The 23,546-nt window shown below is 44.9% G+C and overlaps 1 protein-coding gene across 1 annotated transcript in view; it reads right to left on the bottom strand.

Moving 5' to 3' along the window:
• NECTIN3 (nectin cell adhesion molecule 3) overlaps window positions 1-6,496 on the bottom strand; it is an 85,607-nt gene extending 79,111 nt beyond the window's left edge. The window contains exon 1 of the mRNA XM_044287452.1: window positions 6,138-6,496. Within this exon, the coding sequence (XP_044143387.1) occupies window positions 6,138-6,213 (76 nt within the window). The 5' untranslated portion in view covers window positions 6,214-6,496. The remainder of the gene's footprint in view (window positions 1-6,137) is intronic.
• Window positions 6,497-23,546: the final 17,050 nt, after the last annotated feature.

The raw sequence follows: 23,546 nt of genomic DNA, 5'->3' as shown, positions 1-23,546 counted from the left end.
ACGGTGTGGACGGATCACGGACCCATTCAAGTTGAATGGGTCTCGATCTGTCCCAGCCGCCGCACGGATGTTGCCCGTGCATTTGGGACCACAAATTGCAGTCCCCAATGCACGTAATGTCTGCACAATGGCAGTGTGCACGAGGCCTATGAATGAAGAACACTAGGCTGCTTTACCATGTGATGAAAATAGGCTTCTAAATTCTTTAAAGTGACACCTCTCAGAAAGGCTTATGGGGAACACTTACTAAGTTTTTTACACCAATTTTGTGGCGTACAAAAATCCAGAGATGCAGCGCGGAAGAGAAGCACAGAACAGAACCCCGCGGAAGCACTACGGCTTGTTCCGTTCCATGCTAGAACTTGCTCTATTTTTTTGCGGAACGGATGGATCGTGGACCCCATTCAAGTGAATGGGTCCGCGATCCGCATGTGGCTGCCCCACGGTCGGTGCCCGCGCATTGGGGACCCCAATTTGCGGTCCGCAGCACAGGCCTGGCCAGCACACGGCCATTTAAAAGAGGCCTAACCATGACGCTGCTGGTCAAGGGAACAAGCCTTTGGGCTCATCACACGTCCGTATGAAATTATGGGTCATGTACAGATATGCAATTACATATTTTTAATGTTAAAATTCTGGAGAATATTTTCTTATTGTGCAGTTCTGTAATTATTCCTCCGAGAAATGTGTGAATAAACTGACTGTTGGGTGATACCAGTATCCTTGTCAAAAGGGTGTGTCCCTGCATAATGTGACACTATCCAGCACTGACTGGATAGTTATGGTATCCTTCTTCTCAATTTATTCATACATTTGTAGGAGGAATAATATGGAATGGAACAATGCAGAGCTCTATGGAAAGAAGATCTAGAATTGTTATGTCAGGAGACATGTCCTATAATATGGACAGGATGCATCATTACCATATATCCTTTCTCCTGGCACGCCTGTTTTAGTAAATACTGATAGTCCCCATAAAATAACAATTCTGGAGCACCTTTTATCCAAACTGTCAACTGTACTGTTCCTCTTTTATTCCTTCTAGAAAATCATGAATAGACTGACACATTGGTGGCATATCGCTAGGATATATCACTAAATGTCTATCTCTAGAATGCAACCCGCAAAGTGAAGGAGAGCACACCGTGCCTGCCCAGCCACCCTCCATTGACTGGACTGATGAAAATTTCTATCTGTCCCATAAAAGTGAATGGAATAGTGGCCATGCTTGCACAATGGACGTCCGAAAATAGCCCAGCGCTGCTCAGCTATTTTCAGCAGTATCACAGAAATAACCGCACATGTGCAGTACGCTCTCCTTCACTTTATGGGCTCCGTTCCAGCGATAGGTGAGGGTCCGAGCCACCACTATTTGTGGCATCATTCGCCTTGCCAAGGCAGTGTGTCTAGACTGACTGGCAGACCACACTGATTGGACTATATGAGAGTATCCAGGGACCCACCCCTGACTGGTACCAACCAAGTGTCAAATTATTCAGAGTGATATTAGGAATAACAGAGGAACTGCACAACATAGAACTGTAAGAGAAGATGCTCCAGAATTGTTATATGGTAGGAAATACAATTGTTAGTTATAAGAGACAAGTCAGGAGGGGGCAGCACCCCCATCATCCGGTTTGTGAGATCAGAGTCTATGCAGTGTTAAGGCATATGAGAAGCGCCCGTCTTTTGTTGGTCTAGTCCTGCTCCCATATTGCTAGTGCACCTCTTGAATGTAGTGGCACAACGCCCTAGTACACAACCTGACAAAGCAAGATGTCAGCGAGTAAACAAGCGGCCTGACAGCCAGCGTCTCTAAGTGAAAGCAGGAAGAAGGTAATCACAGTTCACATACCTGAGCTCATTTATGATTAACCAAGACTGCAAGGCAGTGACCGCTGACCGGGCGCCGCACACAAACAGGGTGGAAAATATTCCCATACTACTACCCTGCCTACATGCAGAAGACAGCCTCCATTCACGCCACATACGTCTGCGCCCTCCAGCTGTTGCAAAACTACAAATCCCAGCATGCCTGGACAACCTACTGCAGGGCATGGTGGGAGTTGTAGTTTTACAACAGCTGGAGGGGCCGCAGGTTGAGCATCCATGGTCTACGGCAGGCATCCTCAAACTGTGGCCCTCCAGCTGTTGCAAAACTACAACTCCCAGCATGCCCGAACAGCCTACAGGTATTAGCCTACTGCAGGGCATGGTGGGAGTTGTAGTTTTACAACAGCTGGAGGGGCCACAGGTTGAGCATCCATGGTCTATGGTGTATTTCCCAGGTATACGCTGAAGTGCCCATAGACACTAGTAGGCAAACCTGTATGCCAAAACAGTGCCCTTTGCCTTGCACTCAATTGCCAGCCCCAACTGTACCTTTTTCTTACCATGTATGGCGTACATTCAGCAGGCATTATAAACGCCAAATACTGTGGCGCAATTAGACATGCTACACTTTTTTCGACTTGCTTCGTTTAAAGGGGGCATGACCTAAGCTGAGCAATTTTGCACCAAATTCTGTTGTCTTTAGGGTAGCTTCAGACATCCAGTGCGGAAAACAGGCTCCGTGTGTGAGCGTGAGCCCCCGTTATGGGCACTGCTAGTTTCTCAGGAGCACATGGCATTAGGCCTACCGTTTCCGTTCCGTTTTTTGCATTCCATATACGGAACCATTCATTTCAATGGATCCCCCCAAAAAATAGAAGGTACTCCGCCATGCTTTCCGTTTCCGTATTTCCGTTCAAAGATAGAACATGTCCTATTATTGCACGCAAATCACGTTCCATGGCTCCATTAAAGTCAATGGTTCCACACAAAAAAAAAAACAGAACGCATACGGAATTTACTCCATATGTCTTCCGTATCCGTTCCGTTTTTGAGTAACCACCTATTGAAACTTTTATGCCCAGCCCAATTTTTTTATGCATTTACTGTTTAATGGTCCAGTCAGACGTCCGTAGAATGGTCCGGATGCATATTGCAACGTTGTGGAACGGATTCAGACCCATTCATTTTCAACGGGGATGGAAGAGATGCGGACAGCACATAGTGTGCTGTCCGCATCAGCGTTTCCGGTCCGCGGCTCCGCAAAAAAAATGGAGCATGTCCTATTCTTGTCCGCAGCTGCCAGCGATGTGCGGCGTCAGTGTTTTGCGGTTCGCAATTTGCGGAGCTCAAAACACTACAGACGTCTGAATGGACCCTAAACATTAGGCCTCATGCACATGACCATATGTATTTTGCAGTCCGCAAAAAATACGGATTACGTCTGTGGGCATTCCGTATTTAGCAGAACGGAACAGCTGGCCCCTAACAGAACAGTACTATCCTTGTCTGTAATGCGGACAATAATAGGACATGTTCTATTTTTTTTGCGGAACGGAAATACGGAAACGGAATTCACACGGTGTACCTTCGTTTTTTTTTTTGCGGACCCATTGAAATGAATGGTTTCACATACGGTCTGGAAAAAAAACTGAACAGACACAGAAAGAAAATACATTCATGCGAATGGAGCCTTATTGTATGCTTCCGTTTCCGATCCGCCAAAAATGGACCACAAATTGAAACCAAACGGGAAAACGAACGGCAACACTACTGAAACAAAAAAAAATAATAAATATGAAAAAACTGATGCGTTTAAAACGGACTGCAAAACCATACGGTCGGGTGCAGGAGGCCTAATGCTGTGTGTCTCTGCAGCATTATGTCAGTACAATTCAGTAGATGCAAGGTTGGACACAGACACACAGTATAATGGCTAGTTCACACGACCGTTGCCCTCCGTGCCCATGCTGTGGACCGCAAATTTTGGTCCGCAATGCACGGGCACCATTGTGGGGATGCCGCATGCGGATCGCGACCCTATTCACTTGAATGGGGTCCGCAATCCGTCCGTTCCGCAAAAAGATAGAGCAGTAGTAGTTTATTTCATCCCTCCCCAAACTACCGCCAAAGGTCAACCTATAAATAAGAGGGCGTGTTGTGCTGAAAACGCATAAGTGTTTCCTACTTTTCATTACAACTCATCCCTTGGCTGTGATTCTACTCTATAGCATTGAAGTGAAGTTGAAGTGACTTTTATCCTTGGTGCCGCACACAGACGAGGGGTGGGCCGGCTTTTTATCTCATTATTACCATGATCAGGGGGACCTCATACACGAAACTGAAGATATTACTGTCCTCATGTTCCAGCCTTTTTACTCGGTTTTCTAAAGGGAAAGGTGGATCTAGGCTGTTAATAGATTTCACAAGCAAACATGTAATCCGATTCCGAGGTGTTGTCGACTCAATGTGCCTAATGTAACGCTGCAAACAGCACCCTACTGTACACACTATCACCAGGGACGGGCGATGCCCGGCTACGCTGAATTGGGACTGCTTCTCACTTTAGTTTGTGGCAATCACACAATCCCAAGTAATGTCCATCGGCTTATCATGCATGTTTATGGCAGCCTAAATTCCACAGAAGTTAGAAGTCTGTGTCTGCAGACAGAATCCAAGAATTGCTTGAAATATTTCCCTGTAAAATGTACCAAAGTGTGCAAAACGAGGGAGAATTCACCGAGCCCCATTGTACAACGTGACAAGTAGGGCACTTGTGTGGCAGACACCGTAAGGGGGGCATCGCTGCTGCCTGCGTTTTGGGGTGAATCTTTTGTATAACGTTACACGTGTTGGAGGGTATGCAACAGTGAAGTTTAAGAGTGAGACAGTGAGTGTACCCACACAAACATGAGGTGAATATGCCAATGCCAACTGCTCAACCTAACCAACCTCTGGATCTCCAGCTAAACTCCCAGCATTCCCCGACAGCCCCTTTCTGTCAGGACATGAGGGGAGTTGGAGTTAGAAAACAGCTGATAAGCCTCAGTCACTACCAGAGAGCCACCACCTAATGTATAATATATATATATATATATATATATATATATATATATATATATATATATATATATATATATGCAGAAAGAATCCGGAATGCACTCCAAAATAAACGTGAAACAAGTGATTTATTCACCCATAAAAAGGCACAACTCGCGACGTTTCGGCTCACAGAGCCTTTCTCAAGAAAGGCTCTGTGTGCCGAAACGTCACGAGTTGTGCCTTTTTATGGGTGAATAAATCACTTGTTTCACGTTTATTTTGGAGTGCATTCCGGATTCTTTCTGCTTCTATAATACTTGAGGTATTGCCGCTACCTTGTACTGGACAGTGCACCCACACTCAGGTTGATGCTCCCGCTGGATTTCTTTGTTTTTCTATATATATATATATATATATATATATACACACACACACATACACATACACACATGTAGATATACGATATGACACAGAAGACTGAGGTAAATGCAGCACAGCTCGCGGGGCTGAGGTAATTTCCCCTCTGGGGAAACAAGAGGTGATGGTAACATGAAGGTCTGACTCCAACGTCATGTCCATGAGGGAATACATGACTGACAGGACCACGTACACTCTCCTGTGCGGCTCACATTGCAGCCATACGAGTCCTTCCCCTCAGAGACCGGGAGAAGATGGAAAGCCTTGACAATGGCTATGCACGCACAGGTGGTAACCAAAGCGAAGGTTAATCCCCATTGTCACACAGGTTCCAGCCGCCTCCTTCCCAGTGACATCAGCCATGGTCTCCCAGGTCACAGCGAGGTGGCCGGTCCTTGGCACAGAACGGGAGCCCGCACCGAGAACAGGCCCGTATCACAGACGTTGTGAGGGGAGGCTCAGCCCATGGCAGACAATTGCCTGCATAGGGGGAGGGGAGCGCTCTCCAAACTCCAAAGTTTAAAAGGAAGAATAGAACGAGGCATGGAAACATGGACGGGGCGGGCAGGGATGCCTCGGACTTTGTGAAGGAATGTGGGCTCTTCAATTAGACAAGGACTTCCTGCCCAGCAAGTAACGGTCCTCAGGCAGCGGCAAGTGACAACCGCCGCAGGGCACAGCTCGTCCTGCGAGTCCCCGGGGACCGGTCACAGGGTGGGGTGAGCCCTGGACAGCATGACGGGGCATGGAAAAGTTGTGGGAGATGAGTGACACAAGCCGGGCGCCTCACTACAGAGCCGTGCTCCCCTCCAGCGATCAACCCCGCCCCCTCCCCGAACTCTACTCACCGTACACCCTGCAGAGGAGCAGCCAGGCGAGGGCAGAGCGCGCCAGTCCAGCAGCACAGCCTCTTCTCCACGCCATGATTGTGCGCGGAATGCCGCCTGCCCTCCTCTCCCCAAATCGCAGCTGCCGGAATGGAACACAACGCGGTTCCTAGTCCCAGCCTCACAATGCTAGGAGCATGGAGGGGGGTGGCGGCTGGGATGCGCCGCAGAACCCGAGCCGACTGGGAGGGGCTAGGCCAGACAGATCTCAGAGGTCACCCGAGAGCTGCTGGGGACCCCTGGAATGGCCATGGGTGACCCCCGCCAGCCCCTGGCAACCGGAGAGATCCGCCCTGGATTCAGGGGAAGCGGCTGCTGTATAGCGGGGAGGAGGCGGCGTGTACAAAGTGCGAGGGCTCACTGGTTACGTATGCTCCACACGTCCCCCGGTGTCCCCGGAACACTCGCCCTGGCGGGTAGAAGCCTGCCATCTGCACTGTCAACAGGTTCTGAAGTCCATGGTCACTGGACACACGAGGAATCCACACACAGATACATAGGTCCAAGCTCTTAGATATGAGGTGGATAGACCCATAGCTATTAGATGGATGAATATAGCTAGATGGATATGAGGGAGATAGATTGATGGATATGGGATGAATGGATAGATATATGTGAGGTAGATAATGAGATGGATAGGGAGATGTATGGATAGATACATAGATATGAGATAGATGGATATATATATATATGTGAGATGGATATGAGGTAGATAGGTATGAGATAGATTGATAGATATTGGATGAATGGATAGATACATATGAGACGGATGGATAAATATATGTGAGATAGATAATGAGATGGAGAGATATATGTGAGATGTATGGATAGATACATAGATATGAGATGGATAGATATATGTGAGATGGATAGATATGAGATAGATACATAGATATATGTGAGATGGATAGATATGAGATAGATGGATAGATATATGTGAGAAGGATAGATATGAGATAGATACATAGATATGAGATGGATAGATATATGTGAGAAGGATAGATATAAGATAGACAGACAATGAACTGCTGTTATATAGGCAGTGATATTGGACCTCACACGGATGGCTGTGCAAACCTAGTGAACTTCTTTCCTCCATTGAGTCTGCCATCTTGGAATCCCGGTGACCATTGTGTCTCTGTTGGTTTATTGTGCATTCACATTGCATAGGATCAGGTTGTATCTCAGTGTGACCAGCACCATCAGGTAAGCTTCGTCTCCATGGCAAATGTCGCCAGTGTAAGAGAAAGCTTTCCCTGACATTCGCACTCTTGGACAGCAGTTCCAGCTTCTTGTGATGAACAGATATCTGCCTGTATGTACAAGATTGAATTCGATCACACACATCATCTTCAGATTCATGAACATGATCAGGTGACGTGGCTGGACCTTTGCTTCTACAAACGTATCTATCAATAAATCCATGCATTGCTGCAGTGCCTGTCACCCCCCAAAGCCCAGATTTATCATTGTTGGCCGCTATGAGCAGAGAAGAAGACTGCTGGCCATCTTGCCACTTTATCTGTTAGGCCTCTTTCACAGGTACCCATTTATTTTAATGTGTTTACCACGGAGACTAGTTTGGCATCAGTGTTCAGTGGCTTTCACGGACCATTGCTAGGAGATGCTCTGGAAACTAATTTTCAGCCTAGCAGTGTACATGAAATATGGATGACACACGGAGGGCAAAAAATGGACACACGGACCAAACACAGATCCTTCATAGACATCTTAATGAATTCACAGACCATCTTTTCATGGATGTCATCACAGACATGTAGATGTGAAACAGGCTTTATTGGTACAGTCTACAAGATCCAGCAGCTTCTCCCCTGGAGCCATTCCTAAGCCCATATCTCCTTGTCTGTTTCAAAGAGAAACGGCACAGGCCCCTAAAGCTGCTTACTACCTACCTCAGTAGTGCAGTCGTTATCTCATATGTTTTTTAATAAGTAAGGCTACTTTCACACTTGCGTTCGGAGCGGATCCGTCTGGTATTTGTACAGACGGATCCGCTCCTATAATGCAAACGATGGTATACGTTCAGACGGAACCGTTTGCATTATATTTCACTTAAAAAGTCTAAGTACCATTTGTACTTTACATTGAAAGTCAATGGGGGCAGATCCGTTTGAAAAATGCACCATATTGTGTCACCTTCAAATGGATCCACCCCCATTGACTTCCATTGTAACTCTGGACAGATCCGTTTGCCTCCGCACGGCCAGGCGGACACCCGAACGCTGCAAGCTGCGTTCGGGTGTCCACCTGCTGAGCAGAGCGGAGGACAGACGGTGCCAGACTGATGCATTCTGAGCGGATTCACTCAGAATGCATTAGGGCTGGACGGATCCGTTCGGGGCCGCTTGTGAGAGCCTTCAAACGGAACTCACAAGCGGAGCCCCGAACGCTAATGTGAAAGTAGCCTAAAAAGACTCGTATCCATCTAGTTCAGCCTTTTCTAGACCTAATTGATCCACAGAAAAGCAAGAAACAATCTTCTGGGTGATTGTAGACTATTTTGCCTCATAAAAACAAAAGAGATTCCTTTCCGACCCAACAAAAGCAATCTGATCATTCCCATGAATTACATTGAACAAAAAAATAAACAACACTTTCGGTTTTGCTCCCATTTTGCATGAGCTGAACTCAAAGACCCATTACTCTCAAATATTGTTCACAAATCTGTCTAAATTTGTGTTAGTGAACACATCCCACCTCACAGGTGTGGCATATCAAGGTGCTGATTGGACAGCATGGATATTGCACAGGTGTGCCTTAGACTGCCCACGATAAAAGTCCACTCTGAAATGTGCAGTTTGATCACACAGCACAATGCCACAGATGTCGCAACGTTTGAGGGAGCGTGCAATTGGCATGCTGACTGCAGGAATGTCTACCAGAGCTGTTGCCCGTGCAATAAATGTTTATTTCTCTACCATAAGCCGTCTCCAAAGGCGTTTCAGAGAATTTGGCAGTACATCTAACCGGCCTCACAACCGCAGACCACGTGTAACCACACCAGCCCAGGACCTCCACATCCAGCATGTTCACCTCCATGCACATTTCAGAGTGGGCTTTTATATGCCACACCTGTGAGGTGGGATGGATTATCTCGGCAAAGGAGACGTGCTCACTAACACAGATTTAGAGAGATTTGTGAACAATATTTGAGAGTAATGGGTCTTTTGTGTATGTAGAAAAGGTTTCAGATCTTTGAGTTCAGCTCATGCAAAATGGGAGCAAAACCGAAAGTGTTGCGTGTATATTTTGTTCAGTGTAGTTTAAAAGGGTGACTGGCAGCAGCGTTTCCCCCATTTAGCACACATGCATGCTCTGCTGAACGCTATGTACTGTCTATTGCCAGTCTAAAAGTCCTTTTACATGATCTTACAGGGGATTATCAGGAATGAACCGTTCATTGCTGATAATTGCCAGATTGTCAAAGGGAGATGAGAGCTGTATGTACACATACCTCTCAACCATCCCAGATCTGAGGGGACATTCCCGGAGACAACTGCCTGTAATGATGAAGCAAGAGTCCTCCGTCCGCTCCCTGCTCCATTATTCCTGCCCCCTGTCTATGCTCTACAATGCGGGTCTGGGCCAGCCGGGAGCTCAAGTGTGTGGACTGCTATTGGTGTTGCTGCTGGGGAACTAGGTAAGTATGTGGAGTTTATTTATTTTATTGCCTGTGAAGGGGGCACGGCACTGGGCATATCAGTGTGAGGGGGCACAGCACAGGGCATATCAGTGTGAGGGGCACAGCACTGGGCATATCACTGTGATGAGGCACAGCACTGGGCATATCATTGTGAGAGGACACAGCTGGACATATCACTGTGAGAGGGCACATATCTGGTATAACTATTGCCAGCGAACACATGCGGGCTGCCATCTTTAGTAAGGTAGACTCACCAGTCTGGCAATGCACAGGTAAGCCCTTACCTGTGCCGGGAGCCGGTCTGAAATCAAATGCAGTCACTGTGAGCAGGCAGTTCCGAGAACAGCCCGATGAAGGCCTCACAGTGACTGCATTTGATTTCAGACCGGCTCATGGCACAGGCACAGGTAAGGGCTTACATGTGCATCGCCGGACGGGTGAGTCTACCTTACTAAAGATGGCTGCCCGCATGTGTTCACTGGTGAACACTGCAAACTGAACATCACTGCCCAGGATGCCAATGCAGACAAGTCGGTTTGGATAACAGTAATGGTTTCTGGTTAAGTAGGTTTTTATTGAAGTAGAGTATATATAAAAAAAGGAAAACAATGGAACAACTACACCACATCAATGCAAAAAAATAAAATCACAAGATTTACAGATACAAATCAAGGCACAGCCAAACATCTCAAGTGTCTATTGCTAATGTCATCTCAACTAGCATTGGCACTAGCATAAAAGAAAATAGGCAAGGTAAGGGGGGATATGTAAGAAAAATAAAACCTTAGACATAGGCCTCATGCACACAAACGTATTTTGATTCTGTGTCCGTCCTGTTTATTTTGCGGGTAGGATACAGACCCATTCATTTCAATGGGTCCGCAAAAAAAAAAACGGCTGGCCAACAGATGTCAAAACACAAGCGGTCATGTGCATGTAGCCATAGCCTTATAAATAAGGAGGAGGGATAGTGCATATTGTCCAGGTTAAGACATGCCATTCATTCTGGGTTCAGTACCAAACCAGGTGGTTGAGATCCAGCTAGAGAATTCAGAAAGTCACCAAAATGTGACCGAGTAATCCACTGTGGGTAACAGCAATTTTCTCTAAAGTCAGCACAGCTAAAGCATGTCCAGATAGCAATGTCTGCCATACAAGCAGCCTATTCTATTCATGTAGTTACTACCTTTCAATCAGCTGCTGTAGGTAGTTGGAAAGTCTCGCTGGGATTTCTTGTACTTGCAGCTTGTATACCACCTTCCTGCTGTAAATGTCTGAGCACTTCAGAGATAAGACGTTCACTAGAATGGAGCATTGACATTTCTCATTGTTCTGGTAATACCACAATGTTTATCATCTTGATGATGCAGATTTCACCACCTCTCCTCACTATATCACTGACCCACATTATCCTCAAGGAACCAATGAGAAGCTTTCCACAGCTTTTGTCATTCTACAAAGACTAAGCAAGTCATCCGTATCCAGTGATCCCAAGTTGATGACATTTGTGTCCAAGCGAGGGTGCTTACTGGGAAATCACTTCAATGGCATAAAATGTGCAAAAGGCTTATGTTCTATGATGGCTACATGTGAAGGATTAGGTTCTTGTGCCATTTAGGCTACATGAACGTTGTTTGTTTCCGTGTCCGTTCTGTTTTTTTTGCGGATAGGATGCAGACCCATTCAGTTCAGTGGGTCCGCAAGAAATGCGGACAGCACACCGTGTGCTGTCCGCATAAGCATGTTTGTTCTGTAGCCCCACAAAAAAAAAAAATACAGAACTGCAAAACACATACGGTTGTGTACATGTGGCCTTATCCAGGATTAGGGCCCGGCCACACGGTGCGGCTGTGTCACATACAGGATGAAGACTGCACTCTTTAGGGTAGCTTCAGACATCCAGTGCAGAATACAGGCTCCGTGTGTGAGCGTGAGCCCCCGTTATGGGCACTGCTAGTTTCTCAGGAGCACATGGCATTAGGCCTACTGCACACAAACGTTTTTTTTCCATTTTTGGCGTTCCATATACGGAACCATTCATTTCAATGGATCCCCTCAAAAAATAGAAGGTACTCCTTATGCTTTCCGTTTCCGTATTTCCGTTCAAAGATAGAACATGTCCTATTATTGCACGCAAATCACGTTCCATGGCTCCATTCAAATCAATGGTTCCATAAAAAAAACAGAATGCATACGGAATTTACTCCATATGTCTTCCGTATCCATTCCGTTTCCGTTTTTATGCCCAGCCCAATTTTTTTATGCATTTACTGTTTAATGGTCCATTCAGGCATCCAGTGCAGAATACAGGCTCCGTGTGTGAGCGTGAGCCCCCATTATGGACACTGCTAGTTTCTCAGGAGCACATGGCATTAGACTGATTCCGTTCCGTACAAAGATAGAACATGTCTTATTATTGCCCACAAATCACGTTCCGTGGCTCCATTCAAGTCAATGGGGCTGTAAAAAAACTTATCTATTCTGTTTTTGCGGAACCATCTATTGAAAATTTTATGCCCAACACAATTTTTGTAATTACTGTATACTGTATATGCAATGCTTCCGTTTCCGATCCGCAAAAAACGGAAACCAAACAGAAAAATGGAACAGAACGGAAACACTACTGAAACAAAAAATGGAAAAACGGATCTGTTTAAAACAGACTGCAAAACACTGAAAAAGCCATACGTTCGTGTGCAAGAGGCCTTAATCAAAGGCCACATCGCCTGCCAGCCCTCAACTGTCGAAGGAATGATTAATAATATCTTATATTCCAGTGATGGAAAGTGCAATGTAAGAGTGCAGTTTTATGTATTACTACTTATTTTATCCGTTTGTTTTTCTAATGGCCCATTTATACACACCGACTGAGCGGGGAATTATCGGAAAGGAACCATTCCTTCCCAAAAACTGCCTCCTCTTCAAAGTAGCGGAGAGCTGCATTTACATATAGCAATCACCTCCACTGTATGGGGGACAAGCGATCGCTACAGCAAACACTCATCCCTATATACCGTAGATTCCTTGCTTCAGGGCATCAGATCCCTGTTGGCAAAGCACAATCTGCTGCCCAGAAATGAGAATTTATGTATAAGCATAGACGATGAATTCACCCAGTGAACAAGCATTTGCGTGGGTGATCTGCGCCACAAGGGCATTCTTTCCCGATAATTGTACTGAAAATAGTCCCTTGTGAAGGGACCATTAGGCTCAATTCTAATCTTTTTTGCATGCTTGACTTTCACATGCTAAAAGGGCTGATAGTCCCCCATGCTCTTAGGAGGATATACATGAGGTCTGATGTGCCAGTATTTTGGCATAAAAATGTTGCAAGTGATGTAACACGCAGTACTTGTGCAAAATGTGATGTTTTGATTGTGGCGCCACTTTTGGGTTTGGAGTACAAACGTATCTGTGTTTTCTGCTTACACCATTTATAAGGCAGATTTGTGATTTGCAGCTTTTGAAAAAGTCACAAAAAACCAAGGAGGAATGGAGTACAGCGCTGGAAATGGCAGGGGAGAAAAGGGGTAAGTATCACTTCTTTTGTTATTTTGCCACATGTATAGAGGCCAAAACCCCTTTAAAGATGCACACTGTGGAGAAATAGTTTCCCATCCGTTTGTAATATGCATTAAAGGGATTGTATAGTCAGTATATAATATATTGGTGACCTATACTCAGTATAGGTCATCAATATTTGATCAGTGGGTACGACATCCGACACCCCCATCATTCAACTTTTTGAAGAGGAGGCGGTGCTCCACGTGAGCGCTACTTTCTCTTCATTAAACTGCCTGTCATCTTGCCGCTACTTACTCAATTCACTTTGTCAAGGGAGACGATGTGCAGTGGAAGGACTCATGTACAAGACCCCGTGCCGGCCGGGCCCTTATTGTGGCCCGCAAACAGCACGTCTGCAATATACAGGCCCCGGACTTGAATTGGTCCGCAATCCGGAAGGTCCGATGCGGAACGGATGCATGCAGTACTTCTTTGCGGTGCAGACCTTTGGATGTAGATCGTGGACTCCATTCAAGTGAATGGGTCCTACGTTCACATGCGGCGGCCCTACAGTCGGTGCCCGTGCATTGCAGTCCGCAGCACAGGCCCGGCCGGCACACAGTCATGTGCATGAGCCCTAATGAAAAGGAAGTAGTGCTCACATGGATCACCACCTCCTCTTCAAACAGATGATTGACAGGGGTGTCGGACCCCTGCCGTTCAGATAATGATGACCTATTCGGAGGATAGCTCATCAATATATATTGCCTGCACGCGAGCCTTAAATTTGACCACCCGAATCCTACTGTGACAGCTTTTTGAAGGAGAAGTCAGTGGGCCAGATTTATAATTGTTCTGACAGCTCACTCCACTTTAACATATGGCTAAAGTCAGTTTTAGCCAAGTCAGATTTATGATCGGCCCTTTAAGACTGTAATAAATGTGGTTTGACGGTAGCAGTTTATCCGTCAGTAAGCAGCTTTACGAAAAAGTCGCACGTTTTTATGAAAAAGTCGCACGTTTTTATGAAAAAGTCGCATGTTCTATTAAAAAGTCTCATAAGATAAGCATGGTCCTCACTGGAAATTGCGACTTTTTAGCGACTTTTTAAATAGTCCCAATAGTAAATCTGTCTAGAGATTCATTTACATAAGAAAACACGCCCACTTTCAGAAAACTGGCGAGCATAGTGCAGAGCAGAAAAAAGTTGCAAATTTGTGCGCAGTTTAAGCGATTGCGCAAAAATTTGCAACTTTTTCACTCCATTATTCTGACTTGAGCTAATGATAAATCTGGCCCAGTATGTCTATGCATTCCTATGAGAGTTGTATTGAGACTGACTTCCAGTTCACACAGCAGGCGCTGTAGAATTCAAGTGATCAAAGTGGGTGGGTAACATAGTTTAACAGCGGGTCGTCATGGAGCTCATAAGAAATAACAGAAAAGAGAACACCCTGCACTACACGAGGGGGGGGGGGGGGGGGGCGAGGCCTACTTTTACACCTGTACAGAACATGTTAACAAACGTGTCATCTAACCCAACGTGACAGAATGCGGACACGTCACCTCTGTGGCCAGTCATCGGTTGCAGATCTCACATTACCCGCATCAAACTGTAGCAGTCATAGATGTTTCTCTAGAAATAATTCACGTTGGCTGAACCGAACGCTAGGTTACAAGCACATAGATGCAACATCCTATAGGCTTAGAAGGGCACATCGAAAGCCATCAAGATGCTGAATGAATAGACTGTCTCCACGCAGTTACCCACCTGCTGAGCAGAAGGATATCACTTTTCCCATTTTTGTGCCTGGTTTCATAAATGTAGCCTCAAACACAGATAGTGTTTCACCAGCCAGCCAGCCAGCTGCCCACGTGTAGAATTAACATTATATGTCAGGATTGTTCAAGTGTCAGCAGTATAGGGTCATGAGATGTATTCACACGGGTTGTCATTATTCACCAAAGCACAGGAAAACATCCCCAAATAAAATGTTCTCTTCCTTACCCTGCGCTGCCATCTGAGATCATATTGATGAATAATGACTGGTGATCGAAAAATCTGTATTAATCAAGTTTACTTTTGCATGATTTGACCCTTAGTTAATATGAACTGCATTTTGGCATCACTTAGTATTTGACTGAAGCGAACAGGATCATTTCCATGACCATGTACATGTCCCAAGCAGATAAAGAAAACGCTCCAGACGGGGGCCTGTATTACTGGAGAGGGAATCTAGTGCATAACCCCATGCCAATTCATTCTGATGCAGCTGGCATAGCAGCACTGTAAAGCTTCGTAAGATGCACGTGGCCAGTCAGGTAGTCAGTGGGTATTGCCTGCATCTTCACAGTTATAGTTCAGCATTCTGCACTGATGAAGGGCATGGAAGGACAAGCAACATTTCTAATCTTACTGGCAAGGAGAAGGATAACTGCAGTGATTGCAAAACAAATCTGGTGGTACAATCAATATTCAAAGCAGTAATTTATAAAGAAAATTAGGGAATAGACAATTTCCCTTGGTAAACATATACATCATAGATGATTATCCTGTCTATAAGAAGGAAGCAGCTGAACTAGAGTAAAGCCTTAGGCCTCTTTCACACGGGCGTCGCGTGTGAGGGCCGGATAAGATGCGGGTGCGTTGCGGGAAAACAACGGATGGAGGGGTTAAAAAAAAATATTATAAAAATTTAACCTCACCTCATCCACTTGTTTGCGCGGCCCGACTTCTCTTCTGTCTTCTTCTTTGATGCCCAGCAGGAAAAGGACCTGTGGTGACGTCACTGCGCTCATCATATGGTCCGTCACATGATCCATCACCATGGTGATGGATCATGTGACAGACCATGTGATGAGCGCAGTGACGTCACCACTGGAGCTTTTCCTCACAAATCATCAAAGAAGAAGAGAAGCTGGGCTGCGCAAACAAGTGGATGGGGTGAGTTAAATTATTATATATTTTTTTTAACCCCTCCATCCCTATTTTACTAAGCATTGTGTATTAAGAATGCTATTATTTTCCCCTATAACCATGTTATAAGGGAAAATAACAATGATCGGGTCCCCATCCCGATCATCTCTTGGCAACCATGCGTGAAAATTGCACCGCATCCGTACTTGCTTGCGGATGCTTGCAATTTTCACGCAGCCCTATTCACTTCTATGGGGCCTGTGTTGCTTGAAAAACGCACATAATAGAGCATGCTGCGATTTTCACGCAATGCACAAGTGATGCGTGAAAAATCACTGCTCATGTGCACAGGCCCATAGAAATGAATGGGTCCTGATTCAGTGCGGGTGCAATGCGTTCACTTCACACATTGCACCCACGCGGAAATTTTGCCTGTGTGAAAGAGGCCTTATTCACACATCAGTGTTCGGTCAGTAATTTCCATCAGTGATTTTGAGCCAAAACGAGGTGCGGCTCTAAACACAGAACAGGAACAGATCTTTCCCTTATACCCTATGTCTGTGGAGGATCCAATCCTGGTTTTGGCTCACAATCACTGATGGGAAAACACTGACATGTGAATGAGGCTTAGGCCGTTGTGTGTTTTGCGGTTCACAAATTGTGGATCCACAAAACACAGATGGAGTCCGTGTGCGTCCCGCAATTTGCGGAATGGAGCGGACAGCCATTATTATAACTGCCTATTCTTGTTCGCAAAATGGACAAGAATAGGACAGGTTATATTTTTTTTGCGGACCACGGAACGGAGCAACGGATACGGAAAGCACACAGTGCTGTCCGCATCTTTTTGGGCCCCACTGAATACTGCGGCTCGGATGCAGACCAAAACAACGGTTGTGTGCATGAGGCCTTAACTGCAGAGGAGAGTGACTGAGCTAATTAAAGGGGTTATCCAAGTTATTTTTTTGTTCTTTCTATGTTCCTAACTAAGCAAATGTAACAACTTTCCAATTAACTCACTTTATCTCCAGTGGCTGGTTTCTCAGATTTCACAGAGGGTCACATGACCTGTGATGTCAGCTTCTCTCCCTGCTCTGATAAAGTTAGTTTACAAGCCTGTAAACACTGTGCTGGCCACGCCCCCCTTCACTGCTGTCTGCTCTCTCCTAGGATTCTTAACCCCTTCAGGTGCACAGACTGTGTAGCTGCAGCAGTGACAATTCTGGGCACAGGAGCTGACAGACTAGAGAGAGGATTGCACAAGAAGGTAGGGGGAAGATTCTGTGTGTATTAGTAGTGTCATTATACAGCTGGGACTTGTAGTTCTACACTTACAAGTTGCTGTTGATTCTCCCAGCACTCAGAGCAGCACTTGTATCCACTCCCTTAGCAGTGTCATAATACAGCTGGGACTTGTAGTCCTACACATACAACATGCTGCTGATTCTCCCAGCACTCAGGGCAGCTCTTATATCCACTCCCTTAGCAGTGTCATTATACAGCTGGGACTTGTAGTCCTATAACATACAACATGCTGCTGATTCTCCCAGCAGGCAGACATGTCACTCAGGGCAGCTCTTGTATCCACTCCCTTAGCAGTGTCATTATCCAGCTGGGACTTGTAGTCCTACACATACAACATGCTGCTGATTCTCCCAGCAGGCAGACATGTCACTCAGAGCAGCTCTTGTATCCACTCCCTTAGCAGAGCAGGAGGAGGGGCAGACATTGTTTTTATTGCATGTAAACAAAGGGCCAGAAGAGAACCAGGGAAATGAGGAAATATATATTTTTTTAGTTATATATTGCTGCCCATCAGATTTTCAGTGCTGTATATATTTTTTTCATAACTCGGACAACCCCTTTAAGGGAATGGGTGGTTTGCTAGAAACAGTGTACTGTAGGTTGAGAACTATGTGGTTCACAACCTCTCATAGTCATATTGGCCTTGCCTACGGAATGGGCTTTAAAGGGATAATTAAAACATCAATGCAATTGCTTAAAAACAATTATATACTCTCTTAACAAGACTGCTTGATCCAGTCGTATCAGGCATAGCCTCTACAACAGAGCTTCTGTTCTCATATGTTGATTGGTTTTTTAAGACTTTTACTAAATGGGATTTGATAATTGGTGCAAATTTCTTTTTGCAAGCCATTCATTTACCAGATTGGCAAGACAGGTACAAGTTAGCTACCACAGATGTGGAAAGCCTCTATATAAGAACTACACAGGATAGTGGAATACAGGCAGTGAGATGTATGTTGGAACATACTGAATTGACTTTATTGTGGATGGACTACCATTTGTACTACAGTGCCTTGAAAAACTATTCATACCCCTCGAACCTTTCCAAATTTTTCCACTTAACTGTATTTTATTGGGATTTTATGTGCTAGACCAACACAAAAGTAGCAAGTATGTGTGCAGTGAAAATTCAAAATTTTTAGATTTTTTTCTTCAGCAGGGACAGGGAAGCTGATTAGAGTTCATGGATTCATGGATTATTTGCACAAGAATGATTTAAATTTGCGATTCACAACCAATTTTCGTATTACCCAATTAGATTTTCTTGATGTATGTATCATGATGGAGAACGATACAGCAACTGGGAAATGTTGAAAACCAACAGCAGCAAATTCCCTGTTTTATTATAATTAATTATAAGAATTAATAGTGATAATAAGGGCTTATTACATCTGGTGGCATTAGAGGCAGAGCTTGTTAAGAGCTCATTTGCATCTAATTCCCAGAATTCCAGAGGAGCATGTATGGCCTATGAGTCTCGTCATGCCGATTAAGGCGCTCTGTCCCCAAGGAGAGATAGTACCCCCCAAATACTGACTTAGGCCTCTCACCCAGTTAAACCAATACTCTCTGCTCTACACTGATGAGGGGCAATCACCTCGAAAGAGCTGTTTGCAGGTGAGGTGCTAGCTTACTTAATATCTCATGTGTCATGTCTTAAGGCCTATTTAAAGGGTTGAACATTGACTTCTAGGACAGCTGCCTTAACATCTGGTGTCATCAGAGGCAGAGCTTGTTAAGAGGACTTTTGCATCCCTTTCTTCCCAGAATTCCAGAGGAGCATGTATGGCCTATTAGTCTCCTCATGGTGATTAAGGCGCTCTCTCCCCAAGGAGAGATCGTACCCCCTGATAAGGGCTTATGGCACAAGCAGAGGAACTGAAATTTAGATTGATGGCGCAAGGTTAACCAATAAGATCTGCGAAAAGGAAAGGCAGTTCTCTACTTTGTAAAAGGGGGAGAAAATCTAAAGATTTGTCTTTTCGTTTCAACATAGCATCTTTGCCTCTGTGGTAAGAACAACTATACATAGGAATTGGCAAATAATTCAATCTGATCCAGCATTGAGAGGTAGAATTGACCAAACCTATTATTGCATTCAAGAGGTGCAGGACCGGTGGGATTATTTAGTTAGAACCAGGTTAACACATTAATCCAGTAAATGGCTACATGGTTTTTCCCAAGCAGGGAACTTCAAATGCAATCACTGTGCGTATTGTAGATATTTCTTGAGTTCTTGCATCTTGCAGTTGTGGGGCATCAAATATGTGGTCAATCAGTTTGCCTGGCCTTGGAGCGTGATGGCTGCTTGATTCACTCGCTCCTCTAATACAACCTGCTGGGGAACTAAACCATCATGACCCTTCCATAAAAAACCAAATGAAACCCCCTGTAGTGACACTTCTCCCTCCTGGGATGACAAGAAGGAGCAAAAAAGACGCACCAAAGCTTCTAACAGACTTCTTTGGAGCGCACTCACCCTCCAGCAATGGCAGACGCAATGTCTCTCATGCAAGGATCAGCCACTAATGTGGCAGATATTTTTCAGGTCAATGTAACCAAAGAGCTGACCAGCTCATTTCCTGCTTTGCTTCAAGCCCCACACACCTCCACAAGAAGCTCTGCGGCCTCCTCCCTGCTTTCGCAGACTGAGGCACCGGCAAAAGGTCATCAGCACAGCTCATCCATACTTACCTCAGATTTCTCAAATCCAGCCTAGGAGAAGTCGAGGTGGGACACTACTTTGTCCTTTATTGCTAACTCTGAATCAGATGATGTTTTAGTGGCAGATAATGCTCTAACTGCCATACCTACAAAAAATCAAGCAGCCACTGAATAGTTTCTCAAAGACACCATGCTGGTACTGCGCCGGTCTATATAAAAGGATATTACACAGCCCATTACCAATTTGGGTGAGAAGGAAAAATGGGCAAATTTTCCTCAGCCCATAATGAACTAGTGGATGCCCACAACACCTTAGTGGATGAACTACAGACGGTCAAACTAAAGATGGTGGACCTGGAAGACAGGAATCGCAGAAACTATGTGAAGTTTTGGGGCATCGCGGAACATGTCTCTCCAGTGAAGCTCCCTAAATATCTCCAGCAACGCTTAAGGTCCACCCTGCTTCATGCCACAAAAACGGATCTCATTATAGACCGAACATATAAGCTGGCTAACCCCAAGAATTTGTCTAAAAAAGCTTTCAGTCATATTAACCACCTCAGCCCCCCTAGCTTAAACCCCCTTAATAACCAGACCACTTTTTACAATTCTGCATTAAACGGTTTATTGCTCGGTCACACAACTTACCACCCAAATGAGAGAAGTAGGGCAATGTGTTTTGGGGTGTCTTTTTACATATACCCATACTGTGTGTGAGAAATATCTCTGTAAATGACAACTTTTATTTTTTTTTTATATAAAGTTTACAGAGCTATTTCTCACACACAGTATGGGTATATGTAAAAAGACACCCCAAAACTAGGGATGAGCGAACTCGAACTGTATAGTTCGGGTTCGTACCGAATTTTGGGGTGTCCGTGACACGGACCCGAACCCGGACATTTTCGTAAAAGTCCGGGTTCGGGTTCGGTGTTCGTCGCTTTCTTCGCGCTTTTGTGACGCTTTCTTGGCGCTTTTTGAAAGGCTGCAAAGCAGCCAATCAACAAGCGTCATACTACTTGCCCCAAGAGGCCATCACAGCCATGCCTACTATTGGCATGGCTGTGATTGGCCAGAGCACCATGTGACCCAGCCTCTATTTAAGCTGGAGTCACATAGCGCCGCCCGTCACTCTGCTCTGATTAGCGTAGGGAGAGGTTGCGGCTGCGACAGTAGGGCGAGATTAGGCAGATTAACTCCTCCAAAGGACTTGATTAACTGATCGATCTGCAGCTGTGGATCATTGAGCTGCTGATCCTCAATTGCTCACTGTTTTTAGGCTGCACAGACCGTTTGTCAGTCACATTTTTCTGGGGTGATCGGCGGCCATTTTGTGTCTTGTGGTGCGCCAGCACAAGCTGCGACCAAGTGCATTTAACCCTCAATGGTGTGGTTGTTTTTTGGCTAAAGCCTACATCAGGGTGAAGCTGTCACACCAAGTGCATTTAACCAGCAATAGTCTGTTCATTTTTTGGCCATATACAAAATCAGGGGCAAGCTGCGCCTGTCACCAAGTGCATTTAACCCTCAATGGTGTGGTTGTTTTTTGGCTAAAGCCTACATCAGGGTGAAGCTGTCACACCAAGTGCATTTAACCAGCAATAGTCTGTTCATTTTTTGGCCATATACTAAATCAGGGGCAAGCTGCGCCTGTCACCAAGTGCATTTAACCCTCAATGGTGTGGTTGTTTTTTGGCTAAAGCCTACATCAGGGTGAAGCTGTCACACCAAGTGCATTTAACCAGCAATAGTCTGTTTATTTTTTGGCCATATCCCAGTCTAATTCTGTCACTAAATCCATACCGGTCACCCAGCGCCTAAATACTAGGCCTCAAATTTATATCCAGCTAAATCTGTCCCTAGTGCTGTAGCTGGGCGAGTTATTTAGTGTCCGTTCAAGCACATTTCTTGTTCTGGGTTGAAATACAATTCCCAATTTAGCAATTTCATAATTTAGTGGTTTCTGCTATATCAGAGCTATTTGAAATCTATCCCTAAAAGGGTATATAATATTCAAGGTGCACATTGGGTCATTCAGAATAACTTCACACACACCCGCTACTGTGTATTTCCAAGTCTAATTCTGTCACTAAACCCATACCTGTCACGCAGCGCCTTATTACTAGGCCTCAAATTTATATCCAGCTAAATCTGTCCCTAGTGCTGTAGCTGGGCGAGTTATTTAGTGTCCGTTCAAGCACATTTCTTGTTCTGGGTTGAAATACAATTCCCAATTTAGCAATTTCATAATTTAGTGGTTTCTGCTATATCAGAGCTATTTGAAATCTATCCCTAAAAGGGTATATAATATTCAAGGTGCACATTGGGTCATTCAGAATAACTTCACACACACCCGCTACTGTGTATTTCCAAGTCTAATTCTGGCACTAAACCCATACCTGTCACCCAGCGCCTAAATACTAGGCCTCAAATTTATATCCCGCTAAATCTGTCCTTAGTGCTGTAGCTGGGCGAGTTATTTAGTGTCCGTTCAAGCACATTTCTTGTTCTGGGTTGAAATACAATTCCCAATTTAGCAATTTCATAATTTAGTGGTTTCTGCTATATCAGAGCTATTTGAAATCTATCCCTAAAAGGGTATATAATATTCAAGGTGCACATTGGGTCATTCAGAATAACTTCACACACACCCGCTACTGTGTATTTCCAAGTCTAATTCTGGCACTAAACCCATACCTGTCACCCAGCGCCTAAATACTAGGCCTCAAATTTATATCCCGCTAAATCTGTCCTTAGTGCTGTAGCTGGGCGAGTTATTTAGTGTCCGTTCAAGCAAATTTCTTGTTCTGGGTTGAAATACAATTCCCAATTTAGCAATTTCATAATTTAGTGGTTTCTGCTATATCAGAGCTATTTGAAATCTATCCCTAAAAGGGTATATAATATTCAAGGTGCACATTGGGTCATTCAGAATAACTTCACACACACCCGCTACTGTGTATTTCCAAGTCTAATTCTGGCACTAAACCCATACCTGTCACCCAGCGCCTAAATACTAGGCCTCAAATTTATATCCCGCTAAATCTGTCCTTAGTGCTGTAGCTGGGCGAGTTATTTAGTGTCCGTTCAAGCACATTTCTTGTTCTGGGTTGAAATACAATTCCCAATTTAGCAATTTCATAATTTAGTGGTTTCTGCTATATCAGAGCTATTTGAAATCTATCCCTAAAAGGGTATATAATATTCAAGGTGCACATTGGGTCATTCAGAATAACTTCACACACACCCGCTACTGTGTATTTCCAAGTCTAATTCTGGCACTAAACCCATACCTGTCACCCAGCGCCTAAAT

This window comes from Bufo gargarizans, chromosome 3 (genome assembly GCF_014858855.1).
Source record: "Bufo gargarizans isolate SCDJY-AF-19 chromosome 3, ASM1485885v1, whole genome shotgun sequence".
Classification (NCBI taxonomy): Eukaryota; Metazoa; Chordata; class Amphibia; order Anura; family Bufonidae; genus Bufo; species Bufo gargarizans.
The sequence above is the reverse complement of the archived record's forward strand: the minus strand, read 5'-3'. Positions and strand labels throughout refer to the sequence as shown.